General features: G+C 41.1%; 2 protein-coding genes across 2 annotated transcripts; both read right to left on the bottom strand.

The window, feature by feature from the left end:
* Nucleotides 1–31: 31 nt before the first annotated feature.
* On the bottom strand, nt 32–10488 carry znf541 (zinc finger protein 541). The gene is made up of 9 exons (XM_060913124.1): nt 10216–10488; nt 7265–7393; nt 5291–5579; nt 5166–5220; nt 4943–5085; nt 1330–1433; nt 1163–1238; nt 988–1076; nt 32–922 (listed from the first exon to the last, which is right to left on the bottom strand). Exons 1-9 carry the CDS (start codon nt 10258–10260, stop codon nt 773–775), a joined length of 1080 nt encoding a protein of 359 aa, XP_060769107.1. The 5' UTR covers nt 10261–10488; the 3' UTR covers nt 32–772.
* Nucleotides 10437–11550, bottom strand: LOC132875677 (zinc finger and BTB domain-containing protein 24-like). Its single transcript, XM_060912626.1, has 3 exons — nt 11301–11550; nt 10599–11218; nt 10437–10456 (listed from the first exon to the last, which is right to left on the bottom strand). Exons 1-3 carry the CDS (start codon nt 11522–11524, stop codon nt 10437–10439), a joined length of 864 nt encoding a protein of 287 aa, XP_060768609.1. The 5' UTR covers nt 11525–11550.
* Between the last annotated feature and the right edge of the window lie 8309 nt (nt 11551–19859).

The following is a 19859-nucleotide window of genomic DNA, read 5'->3' as shown; positions in this document are numbered from 1 at the left end:
AATATAAACATTAAAAATGTAAAATATGCAAACTACTGTACCAAAAGTATAAAGAACTTGGTATTGAACAGCAAGTATTTTCCTCTTGATTTATGACTTAAACTTGGACATTTGAACAAAAACAGGTCCTTTTAACAATTCACGTTGTTTATAACATGGCTTTTCAAAATATCGTTCATTACGCAGATATTACACTGGAACATATTTGTATTTAACTTTGGGATCACGGCTTGAGTTCAAACTGAAGCCCTGTTCTGATTTGGGGACAGATCTTTGGTAACGTTGGTAAGACTCCAACTGACCTTTAACTTGTTTGCTCCTTAACCTTACCTCCTGATGATTAAAAAAATCTCTCTGCTGCTGCTGATGGCTTTTCATACGTGCACTGTGACCTCATAATCACCTGAAAAATGATTTCCATGTTCTATGGTTGTGTGTGTGTGTGCGTATATATAATTAACCTCATGACACCAAAAGAAAACGTGTACTAGATTGAAAAACGTACAGCAGAGTTTTCTGCATTTCCTGATCTGCCACACTCCTCACAGGTATGTTCGCCGTTTTTGGCAGAATTGCAGATGAGCATTCTCTTTGGTGTGTTTAAAGATTTCCTGGCTTCGGTTTTATCATCATACTGCTCGTTTGTGGCACTGCGAGACTCCTAAAACCCAATGTTTTAAAGTGTTGATTTACAGTAAGCTCCAGCAAGAGCAATAATTATCTCATAATGCTACAATTAGACTAGACTACATTCATGTATACAGTACATATGTTAACAAATAGGCTTTTTATGTATAGTCATATTTAAACCGACAGGATTCCTTCCAGCTCCATCAGTGTTTTCTCTTCCTCTACACCGCCGTTTGAACTTCTTCATGGTGTAATAATACTCCACACACTGGGCCACTGACTTGGTCTGCAACTGTACAAAAAAATCCATTCAAGTAGAGTAGCAACACTAGCTTTATGTCATTTTGATGGTCTTACCGCTTTACGAATCAACTGAAAATCCTTGGTCTGATTTTTCAGAGCTTTCTGGAAGCGTCTCATCTCCTGAGTAGTCCAGTGGTCAGATCCTGGAGTGAGGGACGATGGACAAATTTGTAGAGCGCTACAAAATACTGTGAAAACACTGGATGTATGGATTCTTCCACTTTGATACCTGTGTAGTGATAGTCACTTAGTGGGTGGCAGGAAGTCCGATAATCTCCTCTCACTAAGAGCAAATCCAGTGCAGCCTGATATTTAAAAAAACAAAACGCAACCCACAGGAGTTAATTCATCCTCTGTGTCTGGCTAACACAAATTCAATGCCTGTATTCAGCTTACTAGAATGTCTCCTTGGACTTCATGCAGGCAGTGAAGTGCAAGTTCAGTGTTTGTGCCCCCTCCTGGTAGCACACTGGAACAGCACATGTCTAGGAATTCTGTAACTGGCAAAAAAAAAAAATTGCACACTACCTCAATTCCTAATACTGCTGATTGACCACTTTCACATTACCTAAAGTGCTTTGCGCCTCGGGAGATAACCAGGCACCAGATTTGTTTTCTAAGTCAGATAACCTCAGTCGGGGCGGCACGGTGGTGTAGTGGTTAGCGCTGTTGCCTCACAGCAAGAAGGTCCGGGTTCGAGCCCTGTGGCCGGCGAGGGCCTTTCTGTGTGGAGTTTGCATGTTCTCCCCTTGTCCACGTGGGTTTCCTCCGGGTGCTCCGGTTTCCCCCACAGTCCAAAGACATGCAGGTTAGGTTAACTGGTGACTCTAAATTGACCGTAGGTGTGAATGTGAGTGTGAATGGTTGTCTGTGTCTATGTGTCAGCCCTGTGATGACCTGGCGACTTGTCCAGGGTGTACCCCGCCTTTCGCCCGTAGTCAGCTGGGATAGGCTCCAGCTTGCCTGCGACCCTGTAGAACAGGATAAAGCGGCTAGAGATAATGAGATGAGATAACCTCAGTCATTTCTTCAAATTCACATAGGGAAAACGACTTTTCCTGATTTAAGGTTTTATAGAATACCTAAAGAGGCTAAGTGTCGAAAAGCGTGGTTCGACAGAATTCGGCGTCATAATTTTACACCAACTGTGTTCTGCGCACTTCAGTGGTGGAGTAAGGCCTGATGATCTAAGTCACGAAGCCTACAACCCCTCTGTCTTTGTGTTTAGTCATAAAAAGTGCGAAAACAGAAAAACAAGGACAAGCCAATCAAAGTATTATCTGTTAGCATATGAGCTTCAGGAAAATCAGAGTGAATGAAATCAAAGTCAACTGAAAAAATAAATTTGACAGTTCTGCTGTGTTTACAGTACTGACTTGATTGAGTGGATTCCGTGCTTGTGTTCCCATGCACAAAGAGTTTTGTATTTTCTTACGGCTTTCTCGTCATAATCAGCACCACGGGCGATTGCTCTAAGACAACGAGGGAGGCTCAGCCTCCTCTAAAAATGACGAACATCGTGTAGGATGAATTGCGCTAGGCTTATGTTATAGCCGACCTTATAACATTACTATTTCAGATCCAGAATCATAGAAATATACGTGCTCAACCCAACTACAGTGCGAAATCATTCCCTTATAACTTTAATGTGCGCGTGAGTTTTTCCCCCTCGTGACAGCGCGATGCAGCCCAGCCTCAGTGCACTTCAATGGGATTTGGGAGCTATGCGCTTTTCAATATTAAAATGCAAGACGATTATTGGACAAATACTGCGAAAACGCCCGCCCACGGAGTCTCACGGACTCCCAGCCTCAGTGGACTTCAATGGCATTTGGGAGCGATGCGCTTTTCAATCTCAAAATGCAAGACGGTTATTGGACAAATACTGCGAAAATGCCTGCCTACGGACTCCCAGCCTCACATGGGAGGGACATGGCAGTTTCCGCGAGGAGACTGGTGATTGGTGAAAGGGGCCGGATATTTTCTTTGATTGACAGCTCGTTTCAAATATAGACAGGCAGCGGTGAATTTCAGTTCAGTCCCATGCGGATTCGCAAGTGTTGTGGTGTATTGTAAGAGATCGGCTTACATTTCGATTTCATTCATTACATACGGTTTCTACCAGCTTTTTTAGTTTGTATATATTTTCATTGTAAATAAAGTGTAAATATAGTGTTGTCAAGTTTGCTATCTTAGTTCCAGAAATTTTGTTTATTTGAGTGACTGAACTTGAACTTGAGGGGGCTAGTCAGCTAGCAAGAAAGCTGCGCACGGATGCCAAGCATTGCTGATTTAATTTTGGCGAAGCCATTTGCCAGTCTTCCTTTCGAGGAAAAAATTAAAATTAAAGAGCAGGGTAGACCAACGCCTCAAATTGACTTGGTGAAAAAGGTAGGGAATAATACTCGTTCCGTTCAGCTCTCCTGGTACGAGAAAGTGAATTGGCTAACAGCAAGTGACCCACATCAACAACAGTAAAAAGGCTACTTTAGTAATATGTCATGGATGGACCAAAAATATAGAATCTATTTAAAATGTTTATGCTGAGTATATTATATTGGAATATATGTTTTTCTGGATATGAATTAAACACAGCTACAATTTGGAAAACATTTTTAAACAAAAACACAGCCGAAAACATTTCACACTACAGACCTGGATTAAAAGTGAAGGGTTATCAAAATTGTCAATAAAACATTTCTCAGTCAAAATAAGTAAAATATAGGGAAAGTGTCATTGAATGAAATGTGTGGCCCCCAGCTCTATGTTTGGCTCCCCAAGGTCAGTGCTTGTGCCTATTCCAGAACACTCTGCTGTTACTGCTGAGGTTCCTGACAAAGAGCTGCTTTCAATAATGATCAATTTTTAAACAACGTGCCACAATTTTAAAATATAAAATGTTAAAATATACCCCCCCAACACCACCATCATGTATATTGGACAGTAGGCTAATGGGCCAAAAGAACCTGTTAATTCACAGTTTGTGACGCTGCCAACAATCAGCCAGATCAGAGGCAAGAGTATGGGCAAAATTGATGTTTTTTCTTTTAAAATCTGGAAATATCATAACCGACCAGCCTCCCCTGTTTGAAAGACTACCAGCCGCCACTGATCAGCACCCAGTAAAAACGATTTCATTGTGGATTCTTCTATGATCGCTGTCGATCTTTCTCAACTCTTCTGTCAATCTTTTAACGTGTGCAGGTCAGTAATTGTTGGAACACCTGCGCTGACAGACGAAGAAGGCTACTGACTCACTGTCACCTGAAGTAGAGATGTTCAAAGCATTCGATACAATATTTACAAGCGCTTTTTTACCGACTGATTTCTTGAAGTCCACAGAACAGTATTTGCAGGTTTCTTTAAGCTTTGGTTTCGTTAGTTTTGACACTTCTTTGAAGGTTTTAGGGAGATTTAAATTTGAAAAATTACTGTCAGTGTGCGACGCCGGTGGTGTAGTGGTTAGCGCTGTCACCTCACAGCAAGAAGGTCCGGGTTCGAGCCCCGTGGCCGGCGAAGGCCTTTCTGTGCGGAGTTTGCATGTTCTCCCCGTGTCCGTGTGGGTTTCCTCCGGGTGCTCCGGTTTCCCCCACAGTCCAAAGACATGCAGGTTAGGTTAACTGGTGACTCTAAATTGACCGTAGGTGTGAATGTGAGTGTGAATGGTTGTCTGTGTCTGTGTCAGCCCTGTGATGACCTGGCAACTTGTCCAGGGTGTACCCCGCCTTTCACCCGTAGTCAGCTGGGATAGGCTCCGGCTTGCCTGCGACCCTGTAGAACAGGATAAAGCGGCTAGAGATAATGAGATGAGATGAGTGTGCGACGCCGTGTTGTTTCAGTTTGTTTATATTTTGGTTACCCTCAAGGTGCAAAGCATTATGGGTAACGTGAAAATAGTCAACGAGCCTTTTTGCTGCTACCAGTAAAAACCGGTACTCAAAAGATCTTTGAGAATAAAATCAACTCATTTTGAGTTGTTATTCTAAGTCTGAGTTTGGGGGATACAAACCCTTCTGTTGTGTCTCAGGATTAGTAGGCAGATCTCCCCATGGAGCCCAGACGAGCTGAGCAGGGTGCTCATCGTACAGAATAAGCAAAGGATTGCGCAGTGGAGGGATCTCAGCCTGGAACCGTGAACCCACATTGATCTTTCTATATAAAGAACAAAACAGAATAATATCATGTGGAAGAACGATTGATAAAATACATCAGCGATGGTAGAAGTGACTCACGGTTCTATGTTGACGACTGTATTATCCAATTTTAAAGCGATCCCGTCTTTACCATCTGGAGAGAAGAGAACTTTTACTATGACGTCAGTGAGAAACAAATGCCACCTTTTATATTCGTTACCCACCCAGGGAAGCGGAACAGATGCTAGGTGGGGGAAGACAAGGCTGGTACTGGGGTAGGGTGTTGAAATAGAGCCCTGTTCCTGGGCGTAACGGACTTAGCATCGGAGGGGGAGTGTAGGGAGGTGGATCAAAATTCAGCAGATGGTCGGTGAGGTAGGTGGGTGAACGCAGCTGACTCGGGTAACCTCTTGCCGCCAGGCTGGGTGTGCTCAAGCTCCAAAGACGACCGGGATGACGAGACTTCTTGGACAGACATTTGACATTCTGCTGCTTCTCGATCTGCAGGGAGATCTATTGGTGTGTCAGGCTAGTCAGTACTACACGTAATGCTTTACAAGCTGGAATTAAACTGGATTTTTTTGGGGTTAGCACCATTTGATTTACACAACATGCCTACCACTTTAAGGTGCAAATTGTTTTATTGTGACACAAACAATAATCAAGATGAAAAAACAGAAATCTGGAGTGTGAATAAGTATTCACCCCCTTTCGTATGAAAGCTTCATAAGAGCTGGTCCAACCAATTCACTTCATAAGTCACATAATTAGTTGATTAAGATCCACCTGTGTGCAATCAAAGTGTCACATGATCTGTCACATGATATCTGTATAAATCAACCTGTTCTGGAAGGACCCTGACTCTGCAACACTACTAAGCAAGCAACATGAAAACCAAGGAGCCTCCAAACAGGTCAGAGACAAAGTTGTGGAGAAGTATAGATCAGGGTTGGGTTATAAAAAATATCCCAAACTTTGAATATCCCACAGAGCACCATTAAATCCATTATAGCAAAATGGAAAGAATATGGCACCACTACAAACCTGACAAGAGAAGGCCGCCCACCAAAATTCACAGACCAGGCAAGGAGGGCATTAACCAGAGATGAACAAAGACACCAAAGATAACACTGAAGGAGCTGCAAAGATCCACAGCGTAGATGGGAGTATCTGTCCATAGGACCACTTTAAGTCGTACACTCCACAGAGCGGGATTTTATGGAAAAATGGCCAGAAAAAAGCCAGTGCTTAAGAAAACACATTTTGAGTTTGCCCAACAGCAGGCGACAGACTCCCCAAACACATGGAAGAAGATTCTCTGGTCAAATGAGACTAAAATTTAACTTTTTGCCCATCATGGGAAACACCACGTGTGGTGCAAACCCAACAAGCTGAGAACAGCATTCTTACCGTGAAGCATGGTGGTGGCAGCATCATGCTGTGAGGATATTTTTTTATCTGCAGGGACAGGAAAGCTGGTCAGGACTGAAGGAATGATGGATGGGACTAAATACAGGGCAATTCTGGAGGAAAACCTGTTTGAGTCAGCCAGAGGTTTGAGACTGGGACGAAGGTTTGCATTCCAGCAGGACAATGACCTTAAACATACTGCAAAAGCTACACTGGAATGGTTTAAAGGGAAATATTTAAATGTCTTGGAATGTCCTAATCAAAGCCCAGACCTCAATCCAGTTGAGAGTCTGTGGCATAACTTGAAGATTGCTGTACACCAACACAACTCATCTAACTTGAAAGAGTTGGAGCAGTTTTGCCTTGAAGAATGGGCAAAAATCCCACTGGCTAGATGTGCTAAGCTAATAGAGACATACCCTAAGAGACTTGCAGCTGTAACTGCAGCAAAAGATAGCTCTACAAAGTATTGTCTTGGGGGGGGTGAATCTTAATTATTGTTTGTGTCACACCAAAACAGCAATTTTCACCTTTAAAGTGATAGGCATGTTGTGTAAATCAAATGGTACTTACCCCCCAAACATCCATTTTAATTCCAGCTTGTAATGCGACAAAACAGGACAAACACCAAAGGGGATGAATACTTTTGCAAGACACTGTATATCATGTTATACAGTAAAAATGGCAATAATGTTGGGGGTATTCACCAATTTAATTAGCCTGACCCAACACAATACAAAACAAAGTTAACAAAATATAAAGATAGAAATAAAAGGTTTTTTTTTTACTGTATGTCCAGAGGCTTTGTTGAACGGGGCTTCTTTGCCTGAGACAGGGACAGAAACTGGGATGACTAGTGGGGAAAGTTGGACTTCCTGGTCTGCCTGGTAATCACCAGCCATGTCCACTCTCCCACCCTGTCGCAGGAAAAAGAAATCAGATGATGCGAATACCTGTAGAAATGTAACACTGAGACGAAAGGATCTTTTGACACTAAAATGGCCTCTGCATTAGAGTTTTGGAGTCATTCTGTAAGATTGTAACAAGATAGAGGAGGCTGAGTCCACTAACTGTTGATCCATCTTGTAGGAGGTTTGTGGACATGAAGGAGAGGACTGTGCGAGCCTGCTCGGAGGGTATTTTAGATATGTCCTGAGGAAGAACCAAACCAAACCAATGCTATACAATTGAATGTAGTCAGTTAATTTTTTTTTCTGGAAATATTTATACAAACTTTTTTTCAGGCACCCTATTCTTTCCCTTTCATGCTAAAATAGTTCATCTGTGTATAATATTTTAATATTATCCATAAAAATGGTCAGAAGTCAAATCATTTACAACCCCGATTCCAAAAAAGTTGGGACAAAGTACAAATTGTAAATAAAAACGGAATGCAATGATGTGGAAGTTTCAAAATTCCATATTTTATTCAGAATAGAACATAGATGACATATCAAATGTTTAAACTGAGAAAATGTATCATTTAAAGAGAAAAATTAGGTGATTTTAAATTTCATGACAACAACACATCTCAAAAAAGTTGGGACAAGGCCATGTTTACCACTGTGAGACATCCCCTTTTCTCTTTACAACAGTCTGTAAACGTCTGGGGACTGAGGAGACAAGTTGCTCAAGTTTAGGGATAGGAATGTTAACCCATTCTTGTCTAATGTAGGATTCTAGTTGCTCAACTGTCTTAGGTCTTTTTTGTCGTATCTTCCGTTTTATGATGCGCCAAATGTTTTCTATGGGTGAAAGATCTGGACTGCAGGCTGGCCAGTTCAGTACCCAGACCCTTCTTCTACACAGCCATGATGCTGTAATTGATGCAGTATGTGGTTTGGCATTGTCATGTTGGAAAACGCAAGGTCTTCCCTGAAAGAGATGTCGTCTGGATGGGAGCATATGCTGCTCTAGAACCTGGATATACCTTTCAGCATTGATGGTGTCTTTCCAGATGTGTAAGCTACCCATGCCACACGCACTAATGCAACCCCATACCATCAGAGATGCAGGCTTCTGAACTGAGCGCTGATAACAACTTGGGTCGTCCTTCTCCTCTTTAGTCCGAATGACACGGCGTCTCTGATTTCCATAAAGAACTTCAAATTTTGATTCGTCTGACCACAGAACAGTTTTCCACTTTGCCACAGTCCATTTTAAATGAGCCTTGGCCCAGAGAAGACGTCTGCGCTTCTGGATCATGTTTAGATACGGCTTCTTCTTTGAACTATAGAGTTTTAGCTGGCAACGGCGGATGGCACGGTGAATTGTGTTCACAGATAATGTTCTCTGGAAATATTCCTGAGCCCATTTTGTGATTTCCAATACAGAAGCATGCCTGTATGTGATGCAGTGCCGTCTAAGGGCCCGAAGATCACGGGCACCCAGTATGGTTTTCCGGCCTTGACCCTTACGCACAGAGATTCTTCCAGATTCTCTGAATCTTTTGATGATATTATGCACTGTAGATGATGATATGTTCAAACTCTGCAATTTTACACTGTCAAACTCCTTTCTGATATTGCTCCACTATTTGTCGGCGCAGAATTAGGGGGATTGGTGATCCTCTTTCCATCTTTACTTCTGAGAGCCGCTGCCACTCCAAGATGCTCATTTTATACCCAGTCATGTTAATGACCTATTGCCAGTTGACCTAATGAGTTGCAATTTGGTCCTCCAGCTGTTTCTTTTTTGTACCTTTAACTTTTCCAGCCTCTTATTGCCCTTGTCCCAACTTTTTTGAGATGTGTTGCTGTCATGAAATTTCAAATGAGCCAATATTTGGCATGAAATTTCAAAATGTCTCACTTTCGACATTTGATATGTTGTCTATGTTCTATTGTGAATACACTATCAGTTTTTGAGGTTTGTAAATTATTGCATTCCGTTTTTATTTACAATTTGCACTTTGTCCCAACTTTTTTGGAATCGGGGTTGTAAATATACTTTCCCTATAAGACACAAATCCTGACTTTTCACCAGACTCTCTTCCATTTCGTGTCACTGCAGTAGTGCTTCCTCCCTGTGCAGTGGATTGACACATAAAACTACACTGAATTATCCACTCTCTTCAGTACAGGCTATAGGATCTGCATATACAAATCATCTTTCTTTCTTTCTTTCTTTCTTTCTTTCTTTCTTTCTTTCTTTTATACACTTAGAATGATTAGCACTCTTCAGGAGAATAGACAATAAGAGTGTTCTGAGAGCACAATATCCCCCGCTGGCAACTATGCCATAACTCTGGTAAAATGTGACCCAATTTAATCAAATTACAATATGCGTATTACCGACATATAACAAAGAATCCTGCCAAGTTTCATGAAATTCCTCCAAAAATTGTGAGAGAAACTGATTTCAGAAGGTGAGCACTCTTCCCGGGACGGATGGATGGATGGACATTGCCACGACATAATCCCCCTTCGGGCCTTTCGGCCAGCAGGGGATAAAAACATTATTGACACTAAAAATATTAAAAATTAACTGTAATGCAAATTGTCCTCCTTCAAAATCAGTTTCCAGAAGCATGGGAAATACAAAGAGGTTTTACTTGTTAGAAATCACAAGATAATTCACCAAGTATTAATAAGGGTGCCAATAATTTTGAAAATAGTTTGTAGAAACAACAGATCTATTCTTCTGATTTACATGAAGGGTGCCAATAATTCTGAAGCTTATTGTAAACCATCTGAACATTATCCATGTCGAGAAAGAAATGTGCATGCAATTGCAGTACCTTGAGTGTGTCAGAGAGGGTGCGCTCTTTACTAAAGGATGCCATGGCTACCTGGCTGGGGGAAACAAGGTAAGCAGGGTGGGGTCTGGACCGCCTTTGAGTAGTGGGTCTGGGAGAAGGTAGAGGAGGGGTAGGAATATTGGAAGCCTTCAAGATCTTCTGTACTCTCTTCTTCTTGGTCTTGGACTTGGGTGTGGGAGGTAGAGGAGGAATGATGGGTTCTATCTGGTGTGTTGATGATCTAACAATGTTTGATTTAGAGCATGATGTTTCTCCACTTATGAGTGGAGCCTGCTGCTTATTCTGAGGTTCATACTGTCCCATACTAATCTTCAACAAAATGGGTTGATTCCTTCTGGGGTAAGCTGAAGATGACTCACTACCCGGTCTGGTGCCAGTTACCTCCTTGCTAGGTTGGATAGATGGTGCCTCCTTCTGTGTTTGGAGGTTTGTTATGAAAAAATCCAAGTTATGTTCCCATGTATGGACAGTTTCTGGTTCTACTGGGTCTACCACACTACCCCCAAGACCTGAGGCTGATGCCCAGTGGTTTGATGTCACCATACTATGAGATGCTGACAAGTCTGCTGCTTGGATCCAAGACGGAGAACTCACAGGAAGCTTTACTTGGAACATGTTGGGGTCCTTGGGGTTGCAGCTCAAGTCGAGATTTGTTGCCGAAGTGCAATTGTTGCAACTGGTTCCATGGCTGGTAAAATCCTCAGATGGAAAGACGGAATGAGGTTTGGTTGGAGGGAAGTAAGAATGGTAGTCAGCTGAGGTTGATGCACTATCTTTCACTGTAGCAAGCTTTGGAGGCTCCCATAAAGATGGGTGTGATTGGTTGTTAAGGGCACTGGGTTGGGAGGATGGAGGGAGGAGGTATGTACCATGTCGCATGGCACAATGTCGTTTTAGTGAGTGGTAGCCACAATATATCTTCTGGCAACCAAGATGAGAGCAACGATAATCCTTCCTTTTCTGGCGAGTCATATGGCCTGTGCTATAAAGAATAACAGGTAGCGATGTGTTAGTTGCTCAGAGTTTGTTTTATTTAGCTATAAATGATAGTAAGTTCCACTCACAGGTCATCATGCCGTTTAAACCTTTTCTGGCAGATATTACAGACATGAGATCTCTTCGGTTGGTGCGTTAACAAGTGCTTCTTGAGAGCGTATGTAGTCCCAAATACTCTACTGCACTCTGGACACTCGTGTGTCTTGGCGTTGCCCCTCTGCATTAACTCTGTAGGAATGAGCCCGTTTTCAAACAGAGGATCCGTTTCTCTCACGCTGTCAGAAGCCTTCATTGAAAAAGGTTCATCTAGTGCATTTCCACACGAGATACAGACAAAAGATCAAAGATGAAAGGTATAGTCAGTGAAACCCAACAACGAGCAAACACAACCCTTTAGTGTTCTCTCAAAACATGCACAACTAGCTATACACAACTAGCTAGCTACCATATTTTCAGAAGTTCATCATTCCAACCAGGTGAATTACTACTTCTGACAAGTCGAATGCAGCATAAGCAAGAGCTCCCATTGTTGATACTATACGTAAATTGAACAAAACTGTTTGAAAACCTTCAGCCAAATTGAAAATAGACCAACATGTTGATGAAAAACGTATAAAGTCAAATATCAACTCGAAGTTAATTTGATCATAAAGCAACTTTTGCACATTTTGATGATGAACACTGATATGGATGTCATTAAAGGTGCATTAGGTAAGATTTGTTAAAAAAAAGGTCTCTAACGGTTAAATGGGTAGAGTTGAATAAGATTTAAAAATTTTTTTTTACTCGTTGAACCTACCCCATTTCCATTCATATCCACAAAACTCTGCCCCCAAAACTTATGGAGGTTTAACTTGACAGCCAAGTTACAATTCTACAACATGCAACCTCTTTGCATAATCTGCTTGTTAAGCCGTGACGTAACAACCGTATTTCTGGGGCCATGCCTCTATCGCATATGCACCTACCAGCACTCAGGACTCCGTTTCCCACAGTGCAAAGCAACTTCAAACATGACTATCATGGACTACACTCCAGTGCACCTACACGTTCACAGTCACCAGACTACTGACACTCACACACCTGTTCCTGATCACAGCTTCAACCACATTGCGAAGTATTGTCAGTGTTTACACATCTGCTCATATTAAGCCTTTGCATTCCCGTTTGTTATTTTGGTTTCTGATCTGTTTCTTGTTTTTTGGTTTCTTGCATTAGTCATTGCCTAGTTTATGCTGTTTGTCTATTGATTGATCCTTGCCTGTTTTTTTACCTTGCCTTTTGCCTCATGTTTTGGATCTGTCTGTAGAACTGCCTGAATAAAACTCCGTCGCCTGCATACCTGACAGCCTCATCATCTCAACATGCCACAACGCTGTGTCCCTCGTTGTTTAAATAGATCTGAGTCCAAACAACTGTGCAACTGCCATGAAGGAAAACGTTCCTCGCTTTTAGTACTTTTAACCCTTTGGGGTCGAGAGCTTCGCTGGCAACGCTCAACAGGTTTAGAATGAGTAGGTCATGTATTTAGATAAATATCTCCGCGAGTTTTTTTTTTCATACAGGCATGATAAACATATTGACAGAAACTTTATACTTTACACTTTCCTATGTGCCCACTGCCAAATAATATTATAGTTTTTAAATTACCTAAATTAGATGAAACATAAAACTTGTCACCTTACTCAGTCACACTGGAGTCGGCATGCTGAGCGCCCGCTTACGCATTCATAAAAGACTATTCACATGGTAACCGACTGATAATCACTTTCACTCTTTCGGTTTTGATTGGTTTCTCTTTCGCAGTGGGACTGCCCTCCGTAAGCAGGATAAAATCTGGTCAGCCATAGTTTAGACTATTTGGAGGTAAAACTTGTTGCGAGATGGCATGCGGATTTTATGTGCTTCGGATGATTTAAGACAGTGATTCATTTCATGATTCAGGACAGCGATTCAATTCAGTCTTGAGAACTGCGACATTGATGATGAGCGGTGCCTTTTTTTTTTTACTTCGACTCGATCCAGCCAAAGATCAACTCGAGTATGTGTAAATATTTCTTCTATTTATTATGAGCATATCTGTTGATATGTGTGCGCTGTAGTGCATGCACAGGAAAAACAACTGAGCAATTTTTCCAGAGTTAAAAGTATTTTCCTCAAAAATAGTTAATTTTGCTCTATTTTGAGTTTAGAGAGTAAAATTACAGAGTAACAGAGTTGGCTGTGGCTCTGAACTGAGCAAAATAGTACAAGAGTTCATTTCAAGACACACTGAATAGAGTCAAATACCAAAAGAAAGTCAAATACCAGATAAACGAAGCTGTTGTAAAAAGCAGTTTTAGAACTGTGTTGGAATGTGTGAAAAAACATTGCCTTACCCATTGAGAACTGACCTGATGGGATTAAGAGATGACAGTGGGAGGGGTTTTCACTCTTCTCATTGAATGGAATGGAATTTTTTTCCTTCTCATTGAATACCCCTCCCACTAACAATAGGACATAAAAATTTTTGACGGCCAATTATTGTCCAAATCAATGGATTAGATTTAAGTTTTTGTGCTTGATACATTCCTAAGATTGAACAGAATCACCTCAAGTGATCATAACGGTTTGTCGCAATGGGTAAGGTCATGTTTTTTTCACACATTCCAACACAGTTCTAAAACTGCTTTTTACAACATCTTCATTTATCTGTTATTTTTTAAAAGTACAATCATGACATACATACTACATAGATATTATTGTAGCTGAACTTGTGCTGAATACAAAAAAGTCATATGACTTTGAAAATACTGCTTAGACTTGTTGAAACTGACAACACAATCAGAGCATGCCAAAATCATTAGAGTGCCAGAAAATACCCTCAGACCCCAGAGGGTTAAAATGTAATATCTCCAAAAAGAAAGTTTGAAACAAAAAACAAAGGCGTGAGAGGGTGAGACAACCAGTGGTTATCAGTGATTGGTCATGGGCGGAACTGTGGTTACTGTATTCAGTGTGTTGTTGTTGTTGTTGTTTTTCCCTCAAAGAGCTCTGGCTTTTTTTGTTCAGCCACTCCAAGTGCTTCAAGCTTGAAAAACTTCTTCGAACTTTTCCGAGTGAGTTTCTATGAAATCAGAAGTCCCTGGAATGGCCACTCTGAACTCATTCAGAGTTCGATAATCGCCAAGTGTCTGGGTTCTTGCGATTAAAATATTAAAAATCGGTTAAATCTGTCATTATGTCTGTGGTCTCCTACGTTCTGAAATTGGCAAAGAGTTTAAAATCCTCTTGTGTGTACCAGACCTAACTTAAAGCCAAACCAAAGCCAAAAAAGTAAACTCCTTTATACTGACAGATAATATCCATACAAGACATGTTTGAGTGTTCACTTGTTTATATTTGTACCTGTATACTATATACAAATTTTACTTTAAAAGAAAAACAATGTCCCTGGGTGCTACCATCTTCCTCTCTCCGAGGTTCAAATATTGTGCTCTGAGTACAAATTGTAACATCACCGACTCCAAATATGACTTGGCTTGAGGATTTCATGGACACTTCGCTTCTAAATTGTTGTAAACAACCCTAAAGATGCAGAGTGTCAAGCGTTTGGGTGTAAAAATAAGCTCAGATCAGTGACCATTTTATTTTGTTCGTTTTTATTCACTGAGAAAAGCATTCTTTTTAGATGGCAAGAATCGTGTTGCTATGGCAGCAGGATTGTCTACTAGTATCCGTGTCAGTACTGTGTATGTGTTATCTAGATGAGTGAGATTTAAACTCCGTAAAAGTGAAGTCTGTTGATTCGCAGAGTTTATTGCCAGTAAAGTGGGTGATCCAGTTGAGGGTGTGTCTATAGACCCTTTTCAGTCACGTGACCTTCGTAAACGCGACCGCCATTTTGGACATGTAGTGGACTTCGGCTCGAATCAGTTTGAATGCGAGGAAGGCGACAAACGAAAAACATAAAAGAAAAAGGAGCGAGATGCAGAAAAAACACCTTCACTATCCAGCGACGTAGGGCATTTACAGGGCGAGCAGAGGGAGAGGTATTTGCAAAAATTGAGGTTAGCAGGCTTAGAGAACGACGTTTACCTGCTTCCACCAGGATTGTTCACTGATGTACGGAAGTACACGAAGCCCTCGTCTTTACCTGACTTCGGCCCACATGATCTGTATACCTATGTCATTAAAAACCCATCGCCATACACATACACGCCAACGTCCGAGGTTCCGGAGCGCGCTCCCGCTTGCTCCAGGAGTGCTCCGGCCGAGGTTCCGGAGCGCGCTCCCGCTTGCTCCAGGAGTGCTCCGGCCGAGGTTCCGGAGCGCGCTCCCGCTTGCTCCAGGAGTGCTCCGGCCGAGGTTCCGGAGCGCGCTCCGGCTTGCTCCGGAGCAAGCCGCTTAATTTGAGAGCAACCTCGGCCGGAGTGTGCTCCGGAACCTCGGCCGGAGCACTCCGGGAGCAAGCCGGCGCGCGCTGCTTAATTTGAGGGGAACCTCGGCCCGAGCACTCCGGGAGCAAGCCGGTGCGCGCTGCTTAATTTGAGGGAGAGCAAGCCGGAGCGCGCTCCGGAACCTCGGACGTCGGCTCCGGCAGCTATTTACACTGGATCCGGTGTAAATAGCTGCCGGATCATAATTACAGTAAACTAGTAAATACAGTAAAGGAAAAACTTGAGACTGAAAGGTTTTAACAGTCATCCAAATGACTGAACGTAAACATTGCTACAGTAACATACCAGCTACTTGTTGACATTAGCTAGTCAACAATAGCTACTACAGAAGAACAAAGAGGTTACAATGGGTTATTTTAGCCTATTTGGTTACACACTCGCCGCCACAGAACGTTAACAGCAATGTAATGCCTTTTCTGGCTAATTTTATTCGTCTTACCTCCAACAAAGTGGTCACTACACAAGCGTTGGTATGCCGAGGGCTGCCAATCTGTTAATGGCCGCTATCCATCTTCTCCGTTGGGATCCGATAAAATGATAAACCTTGCCTTGTTTGTTGATGGTTACTACATCCAGGTGCACAACAATATAGTGGCATGATGGAAGTCTTGCTGAAAGTAAAAACTTTCTTTGCTGCCGTTCCTCAATGTTGGCTGTGGTAAACTACTGATAGTACACGTCCAAAATGGCGGCCGCGTTTGTCGTGACGTCACGTGAAAAGGGTCCATAAAATGACTGACAAGTAACCAATCCCAATAGGATCTTTGCAGCTCAAGGCCACGTCTTTGGATACTGCTTAGCAACACTCAAGTGGAGAGCAAGCGTTCAGGTAAACAAAACCCTCGACAAGGTCAAGCACAAACGTTTCAACAGTTTATAGTGCTCAATATCTTTCCTTTTCTAGATGAATTGTCAACGTAGTTTCTAAGTTTACTTTCGGCTCATTTTTACAGGAAAAAATTATTTTATCACAAAGGCACTTCGCAGCCAAACAACATGTTGACTTCGCAAAGTATGTACACACAAAAAAAAACTTGTAAAAGCACTTATTTTAATTCTAACAGCTCAAGCAGCTCCATAATAAAAGTTTTCAAGGTATATAGATGTTTTTGAAAGGTTTGGCTACATCTTGAAGAAATATACAAACAATATTACTGTGATGATCTGTCTGTGAAGATTCTCAGTCATCCAGGTCATAGTAAACTGTGGGTGGTAAAAGAGAGCAACTGGACTTGCTTGAAGATTCTTGAAGACGTTTCACCTCTCATCCAAAAGGCTTCTTCAGTTCTGTCTGACTAATAGGGGGTATCAGGTATTTATCCTCTCATGGATGAAAAGCAATCCTAAGGTGTCGTTGAGTCATCCTGTTGGTGTGGGTCACTGGGGGCTGGGTGTGAACGGCCTAGAGAGTCATTGGGGTGATCAATGGGTTGTTGGTTCTCTCTGTCCTCTTGTGAGTCACTGAAAACAGCTGGGTTTTGGTGTGCATTCAATTGTCTGGGAAGTGTGCCAAGGACTGCATTGTAGGTGGCTGATAAATGGTGTCTTAGACCACCACCTCTGTTCAGTGATGGCCGTTCCAGGTTGACAAAAATGGCTTCTTTAACTCCTCGCTCATACCAACGATTCTCTCTGGCTAAAACGCATACGTTGCAATCCTGAAATGAGTGTCCTTTGTTGTTAAGATGAAGATAGACCGCGGAGTCCTGGCCTGAAGAACTGGCTCTCCTGTGTTGAGCCATGCGCCTGTGAAGCGGTTGTTTTGTCTCCCCAATATACGATTCCGTGCATTCCTCACTGCACTGAATTGCATACACTACATTGTCCTGTTTGTGTCTGGGTATTCTGTCCTTAGGGTGGACCAGTTTCTGCTTCAGGGTGTTACTGGGTCTGAAATGTACCGGAATGTTGTGTTTGTAGAAGATCCTCCTGAGTTTCTCAGATAGACCAGAAATATAGGGAATGACAATGGTGTGACCCACACCAACAGGATGACTCAACAACACTTTAGGATTGCTTTTCATCCATGAGAGGATAAATACCTGATACTCCCTATTAGTCAGACAGAACTGAAGAAGCCTTTCGGATGAGAGGTGAAACGTCTTAAAGAATCTCCAAGCAAGTCCAGTTGCTCTCTTTTACCACCCACAGTTTACTGCGATGATAACATGAAGCTTAGCTTCCCCCCCCCAGCTCTTTCCCCTTATCAGCTGTATGTGTATGTGACAAATAAAGGCTTCTAATTCTAAAAATCTAATCAGAAACTTTCTCTAACCGTGTGATTTTTACTGGCGACAAAATACACGCATCAACTTTTATGAAGTTTAAATCTCACTCAGCTAGATAATGCATATGCGGTACTGACACGGATACTAGTAAACAATCCCGTTGCCATAGCAACGTGATTCTCGCTGTCTAAAAAGATAATTTTTCTAAGTGAATAAAAATGAACAAAAGCATGTCACATAAAATGCTCAGTGAGCCATTGATACGCTGTAATAAGTATGCGTTATCATTGCGGTAAACTGTTTATATCAAGATGTAGCCAAACCTTACAAAAACAACTATATACCTTGAAAACTTTTTATTATGGAGCTGCTTTGAGCTGTTGGAATTAAAATAAGTGCTTTTACAATTTTTTTTTTTTTGGTGTACATACCTTGCGAAGTCACCATGCTGTTTGGCCGTGAAGATCCAAACGACGTCTGTTGAAAGTCAGTGCTTTTGGGATAAAATAATTGTTTTCTTGTAAAAATGAGCTTAAAGTAAACTTAGAAAACTACATTGACAATTCTTCTAGAAAAGGAAAGAGATTAAGCACTATAAACTGCGGAAACTTTTGTGCCTGATCTTGTCGAAGGTTTTGTTTACCTGAACACTTGCTCTCCATTTTCGTGTTGCTAAGCGATATCCAAGCACATGACCGCAAGCTGCAAAGAGCCTGAGAAAATGGTTTTAAACTATTAATTTTTCATCATTTCTACATAACTTTCCATATTATTCATGCTCGAGTGGCGGCTACAATTATCGACACCTTAACGATCTTTTGGCCGTTGCAAAAGTAGAAAAGACTTTCAATACATAAATTGTGCATGAATAATTACTCAAACTTCCACTGGAAAACAAAACAAAAAACAAAACACTTGATTCCTGATTACTTAGTGTATCAGATCATGTGACACCGTTCCACAAGTATTGACACCTTTGTCCACAGTTATCGACACAGATGATTATTTATAAAAAAAATTGGTATGTTGTATTAAGTGAACAAAACATAGTTTTTATTTAAAATTTGTTTTATGTAGACTTATATTTAGTACAAAATATCTTTCATATAAATATATCGATGTGGGTGCTTACGTAAATAAAGAAGTAATTCTAACATTTGTAAACAAATGAACTGATAATGTTTAACCTGTGTCAGAAAACCTTTTTGTTCCACTTTCTAAGTATTTTCGTAGATCACATTTTGTTAATCAATCGTTGTTGTTTGTATTAATTTCTAGTTTTGTAGTTTACCAATAAATGTCAACAGGTAATTGAGATTGTAACGACATGAACATCCAGGTCAAAGGTCACATGTCATTCCTCGAACCAAAATATAAAATGTCTACTGATATTGTAATATGTTGTAGATATTTACAGCAAACTGCAAAAAATAAAAAAATAAAAATTATGAAGGGAATAGAAAAATCTGTATATTTCAAGCATGTAATTTTTTTTATATATGCTAGGAATTTAATTCTGGTCTAATTCTATTTATTGCAATAGGATTCCAAATACTCTATAAGCATTCCATTCTGTTATGAATCAGAAAAAAAATATTATAAAATCACAGCACTTTTTTTTTAAAAAAGTACTTCATTTACTTCAACAATGTTACACAAAGATCGATCCATAACAGTTATAAATCTCACAATTCCACAGGGTGTCGATAATGGTGGACACCGGTGAAAATGATCACTATTATCAAAACATCATGTGACTTCTCAAACACGTGTTTAGATACAAAATGGTGACTGTCACATGAAAGTGTAAGAAACAAAGTAGGATTCGGCAAGGAGATCATGAAATATCGGTGAATTTGAGAAGTAAAAACATGTCCATGATCTTTCCACCATGCTTACCTGCGATGATGATGATAACGTCCGGGTTTTCCTCAAATTGCTGATCGTGCTGAAAAAAATT

This window comes from Neoarius graeffei, chromosome 28 (assembly GCF_027579695.1).
Source record: "Neoarius graeffei isolate fNeoGra1 chromosome 28, fNeoGra1.pri, whole genome shotgun sequence".
In the NCBI taxonomy this organism is placed as follows: Eukaryota; Metazoa; Chordata; class Actinopteri; order Siluriformes; family Ariidae; genus Neoarius; species Neoarius graeffei.
The sequence above is the reverse complement of the archived record's forward strand: the minus strand, read 5'-3'. Positions and strand labels throughout refer to the sequence as shown.